General features: G+C 51.9%; 1 protein-coding gene across 1 annotated transcript in view; it reads right to left on the reverse strand.

Moving 5' to 3' along the window:
- Positions 1–5294: 5294 nt before the first annotated feature.
- Positions 5295–17140, reverse strand: part of RNF216 (ring finger protein 216) — a 64607-nt gene continuing 52761 nt past the window's right edge. The window contains 4 exon segments of the mRNA XM_009979334.2: positions 5295–7088; positions 7091–7249; positions 7925–7994; positions 16903–17125. Coding sequence (XP_009977636.2) covers positions 6931–7088; positions 7091–7249; positions 7925–7994; positions 16903–17125 — 610 coding nt within the window. The 3' untranslated portion in view covers positions 5295–6930.

Genomic DNA, 17140 nt, shown 5'->3' on the forward strand with positions numbered 1-17140 from the left:
AGTGATGGGGCAGCCTGCCTATAGCTTCGTAGAGGGGTCTGTCTCTATCCTCCTCCCCACCCCCCCACCTCCCTCCAGGTTTACTGGGCTTGGAAACTGCCATTCTCCCTTCCCGGCCCCAAGCATCTCCTTAAGTAGTTTATTTTGCTCTCCTTGATTGCAAAAAGGGAATAAGATCATCTCTGCGCTCACTTCTGCCATATCAGCGCTGGTGCTGCCTCGGTCTGTGCTGCCAGCGTCCCCACGAGTCCCATCCTGCCCCGCTCCAGCCAGGGCCAGAGCGATGGTGCTGGGCTCGGCTGGCTTCCCCCGGCTCCCCCTGGCAGCTTCTTTCCGCTCCTGGCTTTCGGGGCAGGATTCATCCCCAGCTGAGCCATAAGAGGTGACCTTACATATCGCAGCGTCCCTGGGGATGGGGCTGGCGTGTGCCGGCACATGTCCCCGCTGTAGGACCAACAAGTCGATCCCCTCCTCCCTGTGCACCTGGAAGTGATTTTTTAGGGTGATCCCGACTGGAAAGCCTCAGCCTTTCATCTCACGGAGCCCCGCACTCCTTGTGTCCCTCTGTCCCTCCTCAGGCTTCTGGCTCTGAATGAGCTTCGTAGACCCCGATGGTGGGTCCAGGCACTGCCCCATGGTGGGTCCTGCTGCTGTGCCTGGGAGGGGATGGAGGGGGGGACACACAGAGCAAGCCCGTGCCAGGTGGGGGGTTCATCCAGCCCCCCTCCAGCACCGGTGGCTTTGGTCCTCACAGGAGCCCGGCTGGCCCATGCAACCTGGCCTGGGCGGTGGCTGGAAGCATAAACTGCAGATTTTGGTTTACAGAATAGAAAAGTTCCTTAGCAAGCTTTGCACAGTGATATTTGCTCAGTACCTTTGTGGGTGGTGGTGGTTTTTTTCTTTTTTTTATTTTTTATTTTTTATTCTCTCTCTCGTAAAATACTGGAACAGTGATGCAAATCACTGAACACCTAATGCTGAATTAGGAAGCGCCCGTTCCTGCGGGCTCCCCTCGAGGAAGGCAGCTCCTGGTCCCACCACCCCCGGGGCACCTGGGCTGGGCTCTCATGTCATTGCAACCCTACTGGAAAAAAAAAAAAAAAAAGAAAAAAGAAAGGAAAAAAAAAAAAAAAAAGAAAAAAAAAGACCAAAACAGTATTTTTGTTAGTCTCTATTTATATACGCTCTCCGTGGCACTGTGTGACCAGCTGTTGTCTGTACTAGGTCTGCATTAGAGTATAACGCTGTCTGTAACGGGTGATGCTGACGTGTTCGTTAGGGTGTTGAAAGGCATTTTATCCTTTGGGGCCTTCCCGGGGCCGGTATTTGCTCCCTTCAAACACACCAAGGAGCCTTTTCCCCCTGCGAGCCCCCGCCGGGGAGGGAGCGCTGGTCCCGTCCCACCCCCCCCCACGCCAAGGGTGCTGGCGGCATCGCTGCCGTGCCAAAACGGGGCCAGTCCCTATCGCCGGAGGCGAGGTAGGGGCTCGTCAGCCTTAAAGCCATGTGGAGGGATAACCCTCCGTAGGAGCTTGGTGCTAAACTCTCAGCTGGGCGAGCGAGCGACCCGTCCCCTGCCAAGGGGACAATTCCGAGCCGGGGTCCCTCGCCGGCGCAGGGGCTCCTGGCTGGGACTCTACCTCGGCTCTGCGCTCACATCCCGGGGCTGCGCGCGCCCGCACGGGCACCCCGGGGACCCCCTCGAAGGACCGAGTGTCTTGATGAAGCCCTGAGTGACCCTGTGACTTGGCACACACTTTTCGCTGGCCTTCACCCCCGCCGTCCCCGTGTCACCTCCTCCCCGTCCCCCGTCGCAGTTCGAACCATGTAACTCCCGCTCCGGCTTCTTCCGTGTGACACTAGGTCAACATCTCTCCTGTCTCCTCTTATCGGGTGTCGCGACTCTCTGAAAACATCTCACTCTGAAATTATTTTGGGTTTGTTCGTTTGTTTTTTTTTTATTATTATTATTATTTTTTTTGTAAGTGCCATTTGTATAACTTAAAAAAAAAAAAAGCTTCAAATGGAGAAAGACGAATTAAAAAAATAAAACCTGCATTCGGATACAGGCAGCGGTGTGTGGTCTGTCGGGGTGACTGCAGCTGGGGCTGCAACGGCTTTTTAACGAGAGGCAGGAGCCTGAGCACGGAGCCTTTGGGGTGGCCGAGCCTTTGGGGGCCAAACTAATTGGTGAAGATGAGTTGGTGGGAAGGGAAGGGCGACCAACCGGCTCATCTCCACCGAGCAGGCGTAAAGGCGAAGGTGCCCGGAGGCTGGGCCACCTCTCGAGATGCTCAGAGCAGCCACCGAGCCCATGGGCATCTTTGAGGATGGGTGAGCCATGCTGGGGTCAGGGAGATGCACCAGCAAAGCATCCCTCCTGGAAACAATCTACTGGGAACCACCATCTCCCGGGAACCACCATCTCCTGCCCCTGCAGCCAGGAGCAAAGCCGAGTCCGGCAGCGCTGCAAAGGAGCTTTTTTTCCCCCCAGCTCAGATATCTCCCCCCAGTACCATGGCTCCAAGGATGGAGAGGTGATGGGTGCTGGTTTTGGGTGTGTGGTTCAGCAGTGAGTCCCCTCCTCCTCTGCTCGGTGATACGGCGAAGAGGAAGATAAACCCCGAAAGCTAAGGGGGGGAAGGAGGTGGGAAGCCCCCCCGCTACTGCCCAGCCCAGGCCAAAACACGCGACCAGCTGGAGGCGCCGGGATGTCCGGATGTGCCCCAGCACTCCCAAGACAGCCAAAAACTTAAGCAGCTCACCCAGGTTGGATGCTGGGGCCAAGCGCAGTTCCAGCTATGGAGATGGGGCACAGCAGGTGCTTGCAGAGGGCCTGGGGGCTGATTCTGTGCCCACGGGCTGCCAGCCCCTCCGCCGCCCTTTGCCTCCCGCAGCCCCGCTCCGCACCCGCAGGTCACTGCTGGGCTCCTGGGCGGCTTCTAAAACCTCACGTCGGCTTGCCAGAAGCAAAGTTTGGGAAAGAGGGGCTGCCCAGCTGCCTCCCCAAACACAGACCCGGGTGGGATGGCAGGGGGGCACTGCCAGGGGGGGGACCTTCAGCTCCAGCCGTGGGTTGAAGCGTGGCAGCAAGGGCAGAAGGAAGGATGGATGCTTGTTCCTTGCTGTAAACAGGGCGAAACTCCGGCTGCGCCGGGAACGCCGAGCAGTTCCCAGCGCCACGCGCTCGCCCCCGCAGCGACATCCACGTCTGCGCCAGCGAACCTGGCCACGACGGCCGAGGGGTGCCTGTCTGGGGAAGGGGCTCCGCCAGGGCTGCACCGCAGCAAGGACCCTCACCCATCCCCTCTCCCCCCTTTCCTTTCGCTTTTAAGGCCGGATTCTGTATTTACCGTCGCTCCTGCCAGGGGGGCAGCTCCCCCAGCCTTGTCCCCCCACGACGGGAACGTCCTGGTTTCCATTTAAAGGAGGGACTGGAAACCATTTTCTATCCCGTCCAGTTTTTCGCTGGGAGCGTATGGAATGAATTGAGCTTTTCCAGGAGGGCTGAACGGGTTTTGCCGTGCGACTGGCGGCGTTTCCAGCTGCGCAGGCCGAGATGCGGCAGAGCGGCGCTGCCCGTCGTTAGCCCCAGCACGGAAGGACCGTGTTTCGGCTGTAATGAAAGCACAGATGTAAAAGCCAGAGTGCACAAATTTATTTACAAAAATTCAAATTACAATATAATACAGGAACTTTTTACACACAGAATATTAGAACAGTTTACTACCAAGAAGGTAAAGAAAAATATTTTTTTCTTTTTTCTTTTTTTTTTTTTTTAATAAACCACCTATTTATTTTCAGCTATTGTTATACAAAGTTGCAGAACATGCACATCTTTTACAGAGTTTCTTTCTTTTAATACAATGTTTTGCTAAGTGCAAATACTAAGTTTCTCTCTCCACCTTTAAGGCAAGTAAAATGGGACACGGCAATTAACTGTAAGAAGTACCTGTGATGGGATCAGCCTGGGCACCGCGACCTCCCTGTCGCCTTTTGAAGGACAAACGGTTTCAAGGACGGCGGGAGGGAAAACGGGACGTGGGAGCTCGAGACCAGAAACCAGAACTGCTCGAGGTCTCTCGGGTCAGAGGGGGAGCGGCCACACGCTTTGGCTGCGGAGTAATTTTCGGTGAAACTGGTGTAGCGCCAGAGCCCAGCGTCGCCCCGGGGCTGGGTGGGGGGCTGAGCCCATCGCTCAGGGCTGCTGGGCTCGGTGTATCTCCACGTCACAGACCAACCACTCATTTCTCTTCTCGGATACAAATAAGCCCGTGGTTTTGCAGGGGACACGGGGACAGTGGTCCCCTCTCCCCATACCTCTCCCAGGATCCTCCAGCACCACAACCACTGCCCCACAGCAGCAGAAGACACTCACATCCTACCCACAAGGACAGACCATGGACACCGACCTCCCCTTGCCACCTCTGCCCGACGCTTCTCCATCCCTCTCGCTCCATCTCCGTGCTTCCCTCTTGACGGCCGCACGTCTCTAGCCATGTGCCAAAAGATGGGATTAGACCACCGTTTTTGCCAAACTCCCGGTCACACAGCTCCGTGGAATGCTGGAAGAGGTCACGTCACGGTTGCTTCGTATTTTGGGCCACCAGTTCAGCGGCTGAGCTGTGCCCCGGCTGCGTGACCGACCTCCTCTGCCTGATGCCCCTTTGCAAAGGCAGGTGCTGGGGGACAACCTCGACCACCCTGCTGGGCAAGGGCATGTGCTTCAGAGAGCCTGGAGGGCTCATCTGGGCTGGTCCTTGAGCCCACAAGATCTCAGCTATGAAGAAAACAGGATTCCCTTTCTGCAAGGCGAAGCCACCCACACTTCTGACCTGGGTCCATGTTCTCGCCACTCACTAACGCTGTGAACACGGCCCTCGATCCCCAAATCCAAAGGGACATCCTGCTCCTGGCGACTGCAGGAATCACTCGCTGCATGTTGGGATTTAAACCTGGCTAAAACGCAGCCGAGCAGCGAGTGGTGAGCTCCTGCAGCCCTCAGACTACTTCCAGAAATAAATTAAAACAAAAAAAAAAGAAAATGATAGCAGCAAGGGAATACCACTGGTTATTAATGCTAGAGAGACCACGGCACGGAGGAGCTGGAACAGAGCATTCCGCAGGGTATGTTCAACCCATGGGCAATGCCCAAGAGTGGAGAAATTACTGACTCAGCTCCAAGAGGCATGGAAGTCACCTCTGGGAGATCCTCCTGAGGACAATGATCCCTAGATGCTGTCCCAGGCCACGGTGGAGGCTACCTGTGTCCGGGAGCATCCCACCGCCAGCCCCGCACCCATCGCTTGCTGCGCGCCCACGCGGATGCCGTGCTGGGAACGGTTACGGAGAGCTGGAAGCAAGAGTTTGGCAGAAGCCGTGAGGTGGAGGCAGGAAGTTTTACCTGAAAAACAAATAAAATCAAAAGACACTGAGATGCTCAAACACAGGGAGGGATAACGGGAGGGGCAGCGCAGTGAGGGTCCTGGCAGGAGGGAGCAGGATGCAGCCCAGACCAAACCATTCAGGGAACGAGAACACAACGGAGCTGCTAAAATCCAGCCCACCATTTCTGGGAGAAGGGTTGGGTTTTTTTTTTTCCATTTCAACCATTTTCTTTTCTTAAGGGGGCTTGTACCAGACAGCATGGCCGAGGGCTGTGGGGAAAGCGCTTTGTGCCAACGCTCCTCCCGCAGCCCAGCAGCTATGCCTCCCCTTCTTACAAGGAAGTTTTGCTTTTCCTAAATCCTCACTTCCTAAGGCCAGTGACGCTCACGTTTGCCTTTTAACACGCTATTCCGAAGCCAGTTCAGCTGAAACACACATTTTCAGAAGTTACGAAGCGCCACGGCAGCAGCCGGCGTCCTGCGGCACACGGCTACAGCTGCCCGTGCGGTGGGGGGGACTCAGCTGAGGGGGGTGCCAGCTCACCGCTGCCTCCGTGCACGACTACAGGGGTAGTTTGCTAATTTTTCTCCCACAGTACACATCACACCACTGCCTACGTGTCTAACAGGGGGTTTGCCCAAGTAGTTTTTGCAATGAAGGGTGCAGCTTAGGCTTTGGGTGCTTCTACCAGCTGTTTGAGGACTGTCACCAGAAGCAGGGGGAGATCTGGGATGCCAGACGAGAACAGCGAAGCAAAGGCCACGTTTCGGAGGGTGAGAGGCACCCAACTCTGGAGGAAAAAAACCTGAGCCCTTCAAAGGGGGTAAGTTCAGCTCAGCCAAAGATGAGGCTGCCTGAGTCTTCTGCTACTTGTTAAAGCCTCGAGAGATCACGGCTCTGGGCTTCCTACCGAGGTGGCTGCTGCATCCCCTCACTCCACTTGCAGAGCGAGAACACTAGATGAATTGGTTTTGATCAATTTATTTCTGCTGGGAGGTGCTGGCAGGTTACAGGGATGCTGGAGCACACGGGAAGCCCAGCCTCGTGCCTCTCCACTGGCAGAAGGCTACAGCAGCCAACTCCTGTTCTCTGGCTCCTGATGGTTTTATTCAGATGCCCAGTTTCTCCTCCCGTCCCTCCCAGACTCACTCAACTGTGTGGCAGCTGCTCTGGCCAGCAGGAAGGTAGGATTTTAGCAAAGTCTCCGAGGAACGGCTGCATTCCTGCACTCCACAAAGTCTCCCTTTCCCTCCCAACAGCTGCCTGAACACAGGCTTTGCCAAATCAAAACATCTGGATGTCCAACACAGGGAGAGACCCCTTGGAAACGCAGCACCAAGCCCTGTTGCAGCACAGGTTGAAATGTTTGTTTGTAAAGGTTCAGAGAAGCTCTAGAGAGGGGTGCAGTGCAGGTACACGTGAGTCAGAGCAGGTCCCCTTGCAGCTGGCTAAACCCAGAGGGGCCGGAGCAGAAAGGCGGGTGGTGTTACTGGGGTGGCTTTGCCCTGCAGCGACTCTACGCCAAGTGCTGTTTGAACCCGGTCAGAACCGGTGTCGAGGCTGAGGGCCAAAGTGCATAGGCAAGTTGTGCTCCAGCTGAACGTTGATCTGGGGAAAATCATAGTTCACCCTCATGTTCGGCAGCGGGGGGACGTAGGGGGCAGGGATGGGGCCGATGTTGAGGGGGATGTTATTGTACATGGACGGACAGGGGGGAGCGGGAAGGGAGGGTGCACGAAGGGGTAAGGGGGCATCCGGGGTTGATGGAGGTTTTGAGGAACAGGTCTGGGGATGACTTCGATTCTCTGGATTTTCTCCATGGGCTTTTCTGCAGGAGGGCCGATCCGCTTGAAGCTGTTCTCTGCAGAGGGAGGAGAGAAAAGCAATCGGTCATTTCACAAACGAAACTCACCAAGCTTGGTCCATGGTCTTACATTTGCAATCAGCATCCTCCATCTCGAGCATGTTCCTTAAGCACGTTCTCTACCACGTCACTGCTCACCCCTTCCATGCTCCAGGCACCACGGAGCACAGCACAAGCTTTCCAGGTTGGCTCTTTTAATCAACACCGCACCGCAAAGGGGGAACACCTCCTTTTGCAGGGACGTGGGGCAGCCCCTTGCATGTCCCTGTGCCCCCCACCATAGAGTGCAGAAGTTCTGCTGCCCTTCAGCTACTTTGCCAAGCAGAGAGGAGACAGGTCTGAGCATCCACGACACCCAGCGCCAAGCGTGTCTCCCCACGGTCCCAGCTAAAGCCTGCAGGCAACAGCACTTTACAGCTAAACTGGCTCCCAGGAGGAAGAGGGTGATGGCTCCAGCTCCTCTCTGGAGCAAGATCTAGGTGATGCTTGGTGCAGCACAGCGATGCATGGAGAAGCCTGCAAACAGCCAGGCCACGGGGAAAATCCATTGACCTGGAAAAAATCCATCGGCCATGGAAAAATCCATCCAGAGACCTGTCAGTAGCTGGGAACCCTACGCTTTCCTGTCGTCCTCAGTCTGATCTCAAAGCACCGGTACAGACTGTGACTTACCTCCATTTTTCTTCCTTTGCTCCTCTTCAGCCTCTTTCTGAATCTCCTGGATTATCTTCTCATCATCTTCCTAGAAATCACAGGAGTATCAAGAGTCAGCGGACTAATTCCTGCTGCAGCAACCTTCAACTCTCTCAATGCTGCTTCTCTTTTCAGCACGTTTGCACAGGAATAAAAAGGTAAATTCGGCTGAATTGCCCTCGTTTGGGGTTGACCCAGGTTTAGCCAAAAGCAAGGCTGCGATGGGGGACTGCAGCACGAGTAACTTGCACAGAGCCAAGCCTACTCTACGGAGTATGAGTAAGAGGCTTAGATCAGCTTTCCAGGGAGATCACTGCTAAAATTCATTGACTTGATGGAAACCAGAGAACTGCAACCCAGCTCCGCCCATCTGAAGAGTTGCTGGAGAGCTGTTAATCTTTTAAATGGCAATAGTCTATTAAATATTTACATTATGCTAGCACTGCTAGAGTTTTTGGCCCAACAGTTGGAATTAACACAACTTAAATCCTGGCTCTAGTAGCTAAACGCTGCTGCGACGAGGCCATTTAGATCTTATCTGTAACTCCCAGCAGGGCATAAATCCCAATATGTTTCTTTAATGTCTATCTAGAGGTTATAGCAAGAATATTTAGACCCACTACTCAACAAGAACAAGCTAGAACTTGAAAGCATCCCTCTGCCTCTCATCATCTTCAGTTTTCTCAACCCAAAGTAGCAGCAGTGAGGCCAAACAACGCGGTGAAGCTTCAGGTGGCTGCAGGTATCTACAGAGCTGGCATTTATACCACCTTTTGTTAGATTAAGAGAGCACGATGGACAAAATCGTGGAAGATGACTGTGAAACTCCTAAGCTAGGAGAGGCTTGCCTGGAAGGACGGTCACCAACAGTCCATGGGGCCTGGGCAGCTCTCAGGCTTTACAAAAGGTAAAACACTGAACCAGAGAATCACCCTCATCCATGCAGCATCACCTGTCCACTCCCAAGAACGGCTGTGAAAAATGAGTTTCTTCACCACGCCACAGCATGCAACAGCTCTTGGGGTAACAAAGATCACTCCAGACAAATGAAGAGAGAACCCCCTTTCAGTGCCAGGCAGCAGATGCTTCTGCTGGCCATATGCGCAGCGATGGCAACAGAGGTCCTCTCGGCCTCTGCAGGGTTGCATCTGCTGCTGCTTCATGTCCGCTGGGATGAAACATCACCTGGCACTTTCAGGAAACAACTGAGAATAGCTAAGCCTCCTGGACGGTGTTTGTACTCTTGATGTTAGTTATTAGGGAAGAAGGCCAAGAACAGGAGCTGCTGGATGACACACACCATCTGCATCAGGCATCAGCTGCTCTGGGTCTACCTGCGTACGGAGGAGCATTTGATTTGCTTCAGCAAATTGGGGCGCAGGAGGGAAACCCCAGGCACCCCACGACACGCAAGACTGCTTTGTTTTATTCAACCTAATTTCAGTACTGCCACAACCCATGCATTTCTTCCCGAACACACTTAATGTGGAAAATATCCTCCATTTTGAGGAGTGCTCTGGGATTAAATTCGAAATATGCTTCATGTGTGCAGCTACGCTGAAATTATTTTAAGTCCAGCCAGCCTCCCGATGCCAATCTCATGGTCCTGCACACGTCTGGCAGCGACGCCGGGGAAGCTTGCGAAGATCTCCCCTCCTCCCACCACCAGATAAGGTTTCCCTGGGAGACTGAAGTTATCTTAATCTGCAGAAAGCCATCAAACTCAATACTTCCCTCCCGTTTATTATTCTGTGAGTCAATGGTTAAAATTTAGACTTTCCAGCACATATTTTTTTTTTTTTTTCCAAGCGGGCTGTTTCCATGGACCATTAATTACAGCCTATCTATCTCCATAAAAACTGCTGAAGAATGGTTCTTCTGAGCCTACACAGAACTTCTAATTACCCCCCAAGTATCAGATTGCGACGTTCCCTGGCTGGAAAACAACCTGGGCACGCTCCGTAACAGGCAACCAAACACCCTCCACTCCCTTTTTGCCCGAGCAGCGCTCTCAAAGGGTGGCCCCAAAGCTTCAAGATTCCAATTTTTTTCCTTCACAGAATATTTTTTGCGATGCTGTTGAACACGGAGATAGCCACCTCTCCCAACTTATTGCCACTTACTGGAGAAGATGCTCCTGAATGTTTTTTTTCAGTTATACGACAAGTAAATGTATTTTAAAAATCAACTGAACAAGATCACCCTATCTCCTTCCCTCACACAAAGGTACAAGCCTCACCTCAAAGCCTAGAAACATGCAGAAGGGCCCTTCTAACTTAAAGAAAAAGCTTTTACTTTAGTCTAAGTGTGTGATTAACCCTCTGAAACAGTGCCTTCCAGGAAAACCAGTGTCCTGCCACCACCACCCCTGTGATCCTGCAGCTCCTGCAAACCCCGCCGTTGACATCGGTCAGTCCTGCAGAAGTCTGGGGCATCGGACACGCCAACAACGCAACTTTACAAGATCCTCCTGCAGCGAGGGCTACTCGACCTCCCCCCATTTTAAACTGCAGCTGACCTCCAAGCTAATGATGGATGGACAAAGCCATCTGCCCCAGGGCTGGCGAGCCAGCTGCACGAACACCCAAGGTGATGCTGGCTTCAATTACTGCAGCTCCCAGAGCACCGGGGAGAGGCCTAACAGCAAAGCCCATCTGCCAGATCTCCAAAATGACGTCTATCTTGCGAGGACAACATAAAATACATCACCTCAAACACAACAGCCAGAGATCCCTGCTCAACCCCATCCCCTCTTGAAGACCAAGACAGACCTCGCAGCACACCCTGGATGCAAACAAACCTGCCAAGAACAGACCTGGATCAGGATGACGAGTTCCCAACTTGTTCTGCAACTGCAAATCACAGCAGAGGTGTAACAAACCACATCTCCAAGAACACAAGTTATCAGCTTTGTTGCTTCTCTGCTGATAAAAGTGTGGTTAAGATGTTTTATAGTTAATCCCACATACTAAGCATTGGCTTCATTTTTTTGCATCAGTATTTCTGAAAAACTGGTATCCATTAATATAGAAAGAACAAAAATACACTGCAGAATATGCACCTTTCTACTGAAGAAGCTGACATTAAATTTGGCAAGCAATGAATACACAGCACGGTTCAATACCTGCAGTATTTAGGAAAGATCTGTGTCCCAGATGGAACAAAAAAATTGATGGTATGTGCACGGCAAGATAATTTTAGGATATTCGTGAAAGAAAGCTGATGCCACAAGTTCTGGCTATTACATATTGCACTGGCACAGGCCAGAATTCAAAACCAAGTCTCAGTGCTGCAGATATTCACCACGTACCACAGCGATTTTTGCAAAACACCTGCAATTCTTTGAGAAGCAAAGGCTGGTTTTTTGATTCCACAGTAATTGGAGAGAGAGGACGGATTCATCTAGGAGTAAAGCATCCACACCGAAAATTAAGTTTTCATTAGTGCACTTATGGCTGGCTGTTGCGGTAAGAAACCATTTAGTGTCACATGGGGTGGAGGCTGCAGGACAATTTCAAAAGCCTCTTGTGTCCGTTTTCCTGAGCGGGTTCAAGTCCCTTAATAAAGGATTAGATTATAATTTTAATAGCCTGTTCATAGGCTTCGTGGATTGAAAGGATTTATCTTGTCAAGCTAACAGTCATCTAACAGTCATCTTCCTGTCAGCTGCCTTGCCTGCAGCAAAAAAAAAAAAAAAAAAAAAAAAAAGAGAGAAGAAAGAAAAAAAGAAAGCAACCTTCCAATCCTGGGGGAGGTGGTCTCAGCACTGGCCAGCTCGCATGTTTTTGGAGTAAGGATGTAACTTGGCTCTCCTGCTGGGAGAGAAAATGCAGGGCAATGCTAAAGCGTGGCCCTTCCCCACCTTTTGTTGCATCACGGGAGAAGGGAGGTGGCCGAGAGAAAAATGCAAAGTATCTGAGATGTATTCACCCGTCCTATCTGCACACACTGCAGAAAGCAAAGGCAGTTATTAACAGCAGCTGCATTTTTGAGTGGCAAAACGGGACCCAGCTTTGCCCCGAACCTGGCAGCAGGATGCTCTCTGCAGGGCCCATCCCCAGCCCTGTAGCCAAAACAAATGCCAGTCCCTGGCCAGTCTGAGGGGCTGCACGCCCGCCCTCGCATCCCCCACCTGCCAAAGGAGCTCGGCACGGAGGAGGCTTTTCCTTTCAGCCCTCTCCCATTGAATCCAGGGAATGCGGCGCACACGGAGCCAATCACAGCAGAAAAGATGGCTCGGTCCGTGGCCGGATTAACTAAAGAGCTGGGCTGGGTTGCTAAGCGAGGCACCTTCTCATGGCAGGGAGGCCCATTTCAACAATGCTGGTGCAGAGAAGCCGCGTCCAGCATCCACGCAGGGCCCCGCACGCACGTGGGAAGAGCCGCCGGAGGAACAAACAGCCCGTTGGGAATGAGAAAATACAGCAGCAAAGGAGATAAAAGCTCCGCAAGCCACACAGAGACAACCTCCTCCCAAATAAAACCTCCTCTGCCCAGAACAAAAGTGTCATCGACAAAGCTTTTGAAAGCTGTTTTTATCTACTGCGCTTCTCGTTATCTTTAATTACTAAGTGTCACGGGAAAACGGCTGCCCACCTCCTGAGAGAGGGAAAACAAGAGACCTGGTAACTATTTCTGGGCTGCACAACCCCCCCTCTGTCTTTAGAAAGTGCCTTTGCCACCACAGCCTCCCCCCTTTCCGTTTTTTTACTGCTTTCTTTTTCCACGTATGTGTGGCCGCAGCCGTTACTAATAAACTGGAAATGATTTTTCACGATGGAGCCTTCCAAAGGACGAAGGGGTTTTGTTTCAAATCATTCCCAGATCAGCTGCGGAGAGCGTGAGCAAGAACAGGCACCGGCTGTCTCCGGCGTGTTCCTCCATGCAGCAGGAAGCAGGGGATAAAAGTGGGCTGTGTTGGAACTGGAACAGGGCATCCGCAGTGCTGCGGGAAAAGTGGGGCCAGGACGGGGACGGAACGCGCGCCGGCGCTGGAGAAACGCAGAGTTATTTTAGCAACAGGCGTTCGACATCGACGGGCTTTCTGTGCATGCTGCTGATTAAAGCACAATAAAAACAGAACAATACCCTAAATTTAGGGGTGCTTCTCCCCCTCCCAAGCCGAGAGGCGACGCTGGGTACTCCGTGCATTTCCTTAATGCATTTCAAGTTTTACGCAGTCCTCGCTCAACGTCATCTGTTTATAACGCTAGAAGGAGGGATAACTGCAAGCACCTTAGAATGATTAGTCTTCTGCTTTGAACTTTAATGACGGGCCTCTGGGAGCATTTTAAGAGTTTACTGAAAACATCTTAAACTTCAAAGCCCAAAAAGCCGCTCTGCAATAGTAGTGATAGCCCAAAGATGAGTATTAAATTAAAAATAACCTATCTGAGAGCACAACCTGGTTTACCAGAAAAATCAAGATGCATTAATCAAATTGCACCACAGAATTTGTACGAACCAGCTAAAATGCACACATTTACCTCAGGTTTGCTACAGATATTTATAAAAAACGGGGAAAATATAGCCCCTGAGTCGCAGAGCCCATTCTCCCTGCTCCATCCTGAGCTTTGTCTCCGGCAATGTTGCATCAGCCCCTCCTGCAGCCAGCAACGTCTCAGCGAGCTGAGCCAAAGCCAGCACGGGCTGCAGAACAGGCACACGAGGACTTTTGGCCAAGCAGCTCACTGACAAGAGATCCTGGCCCGTGTTCGTGTCCTACGGGGCTGCAGGGCACCGATCAGCTCTAGAAAAAATTGCAGCGATGAAGCGACTGCTGCCTGCCACCCTGGCAGCTGCTGACCACAGCCCCATTGCAGCTTGTCTCTGAGCCAGCAGATATTGCACCAATACTGGTAATTTAGACCCAAGTCTGATTACAGCACAGGGATGAGATTTTAATTAACCTTTTATTAAAGGTATTAACTATTCTATGATTCTATGATTATGGGAAATTTTGAAGTGTCTGCTTTACCCTCTCGAGATCATTTGAGACAAAGACTAACAGGTGCTGCAGTTCCTGGAGGACTGTCTCTAATTTGTTTTTAACCCAAGCTAATGAATAGGTTTACTTACACCTTCACAAGAATCACTTCAGACTCAGAAAACATTAAACATCTGAAAAAGAACAAACGTTCCCTATTTTAAAGAAAGCTGAATTTTGTCTTAAATAATGTGGTATTAGACCCAAATCAGTTCATAGAATCACAGAACGGTTTAGGTTGGAAGGGACCTTGAAGATCATCTAGTTCCAACCCCCCTACCATGGGCAGGGACATCTTCCACTACACCAGGTTGCTCAAAGCTTCATCCAACCTGGCCTTGAACACTTCCAGGGATGAGGCAGCCACAACTTCTCTGGGCAACCTGTTCCAGTGCCTCACTACCCTCATTGTAAAAAAATTTCTTCCTTATATATAATCTAAATCTCCCCTCTTTCAGTTCAAAGCCATTGCCCCTTGTCCTATCTCTACACACCCTTCTCAAAAGTCCCTCTCCAGCTTTCTTGTAGCCCCTTTAGGTACTGGAAGGCTGCTAGAAGGTCTCCCCAGAGCCTTCTCTTCTCCAGGCTGAACAGCCCCAACTCTCTCAGCCTGTCTCCATAGCAGAGGTGCTCCAGCCCTCAGATCATCTTCGTGGCCTCCTCTGGACCCGCTCCAACAGCTCCATGTCCTTCTTACGTTGGGGGCCCAGGAGCTGGATGCAAAAGGTGTGAAATAATCTATATCTGACAGAAAGCTGAAGTCTACATCTGTTAAATGCAAATGGACAAGACCATGGTACTGTGACCATGCCACTGGTCTGCTATGAAGACAGTTATAAATTAAGGCTGTACACGAATGTATCAGAAATCAGAACAGAAACACCCTCTGGGAGCCAGACTTCGGAGCCACCCATGTGCCCTCCCCACTTTGCAGGAGAGCCTAAGCCAGAGAGAGGAGCAGCAGCTCCTAAGCGATGGGCTGCAAATTTCACAGGCGATGAGAAGACCCAGTCTTGTCTTCTCCGCACTTCCACACATGCAGAGCCCGGCTGCAAACACGTGCAAGCCCACAACAGATACTCTCTTCCTATACGCATGGCATCAGCTGTCTACTGACTTCAACAGAACAGAAGAAATCGAGCCAAAAGAGGAAACAGAGGAATCGAGAAAGGCACAAGATGCCAACGCAGCTGCCAGCAGAGCCGGGATGGGGTAATCCCTTGGATGGACATCGTCCCTGACAAAGCACAAGACAGTTCTGATACAATGGCCTTTTATTCTTTCATATTCCCATGCCAAGATTTCAAATCCACTCCCCCCCTCTTCACACATACCACGTTAACTCCCGCTTACACGTCCACACGAGGGTGCAGATCACCCAGGTGGGACTGGGCTGGTGCCACTAAGCCCCTCACGAAGGGGGACAACGCACACAGGTATCCATCATTTCAGTCTTAGAAGCCAACAGTTGAGTTTCCCGTTATTCTCTGCACTGCAGTGAGGACAGTCACCCAGCTTCAACTCCCCAGCCCACCAGTGCTCCGTCATCCCAAAAAAAAAAAAAAAAAAAAGCTAGAGCAGGCAGTGCCAGCTCTTTGCTGACGGTGGGAAATTTTTCTTTGCCACAACATTGGTTAATTAGAGAGCTGGAAGGGGCCTGGTGACAGTGCCCTCTTTGTGCTGCTTATTTATTTATTTATTTTAAAGTACAGTACGAGCCTTTTTTGAGAGGCCTCATGTTTTCTCTAGCTCTGAACAAACGCCGTCACCCTGCACAATCAGCAGCCTGACGGGAACAAAAGACGCCAGCGCTGCCGAACCCTGAATCGCATCCTGGTGGAAAACAAGGAGGAGTGGGACAGGAATGCGGGAAATGCATAACCAGGTGTCGGAAAAGCTACAGGGGTGCCTCGAAGGAGATGTCTGTGTTTAGTTTAACACCTCGCATTGATAGGATAACGCAGGGAATAAAGGAAGGCAAGCAGGGGAGCAGGAAGTTTACACCGGCTGGGGCACCGCTGGGAGATCCTCCAGAGCCTGCAGGTAGGAGGGAGAGATTTAGAGTGGCTTTTCCTTGGCTCTGTGCAAGCACAGGATTGCGTGCATTCCCTGCAAAAAGGAGCTGGGAGCTGTCTGGCAAGCTGCAGCAGCCCGAGACAAAGAAGCATTGGGAAAAACGAAGCTCAGACAAGCCCTGGGAAGGCAGATCCACATTCACGTTTCTCCACCGATTGCTGAAATCAGGAAATTCAACTCCTGCTCCTACCTACACTCCTTCTGGATGTCTGGTATGGAAGAGCTCTATTTACAGGGATGCTGCACTAAGTTTTGCCGTGCTTGTCACAGCTGCATTGGTTACAACACTACGAGCTGTATTAAGTTACTACAGCTTCCCTCACAGCCCAGTCCAGGCCTCAGCTCTCCCTTTCCAGCTGTTGTAACAGCCATGAGAAGGAACCCAACCGTAACTCCGGAGCGTTGGCTTCCAGGCAGTTTTCTCTCTCTCTGCGAAGGGACCTGCAGAGTGAGCAGATGATCTGGGCACCAAAAAGATGTGACTCCCCTCGCCTCCAGACACAGAGCTGTATCGAACTGCAACTCAGCTGCAAAACTAGGAACGAGTCCCAGTAATCCCAACGCTGGCTACCGTGCCTGGTGCCAGCACACGCTCCCCACCAGCTCCTTCCACAAGCCCCACTCCCCTAAAAAGCACTTCCAGCCAAAGCCCTTGTCTAACAGGAGCTGGTTTTCCCTAAAGCAACACCAGTTCCTTCCAAGTTGCGGTCAGCTGTGACTCTGTGCTGATGTGGGCTTCCAGTGTGTTTTTTAGCTGCCTTGGGAAAGGAAAAACGCTGTGCTGTCTAAAACCAGCCATTTTCCTCTGGTGGAAGGCATGTGTTTCAAGGCGCTGGCATCCAACGGTAATTGAAATCAGGGCGCGAATCATTCACAAAAGTCCTTCGTTACTTACTGTGGGATCTGTCCAGAGGGAGCATTTTGCACAGTCCTGGCAGGGAGCCCCGGGCGAGCGGGGGTGTTGGCAGAAGTGGTCGTACCCGTTAATGGCAGCCCGGCAGAGGTAGCACATCTGGGCACCGCAGCGGCAGGACATGCGGTTGCAACCCTCCGATTTAATTAGGCCGGTCCCACACTTGTGGCATTTCCTAATTCGGGCGGCTGTCATCTTCTCTTCTCTGCAACGCAAGAGG

The sequence above is a fragment of the Tauraco erythrolophus genome, chromosome 17 (genome assembly GCF_009769465.1).
Source record: "Tauraco erythrolophus isolate bTauEry1 chromosome 17, bTauEry1.pri, whole genome shotgun sequence".
Taxonomy (NCBI): domain Eukaryota; kingdom Metazoa; phylum Chordata; class Aves; order Musophagiformes; family Musophagidae; genus Tauraco; species Tauraco erythrolophus.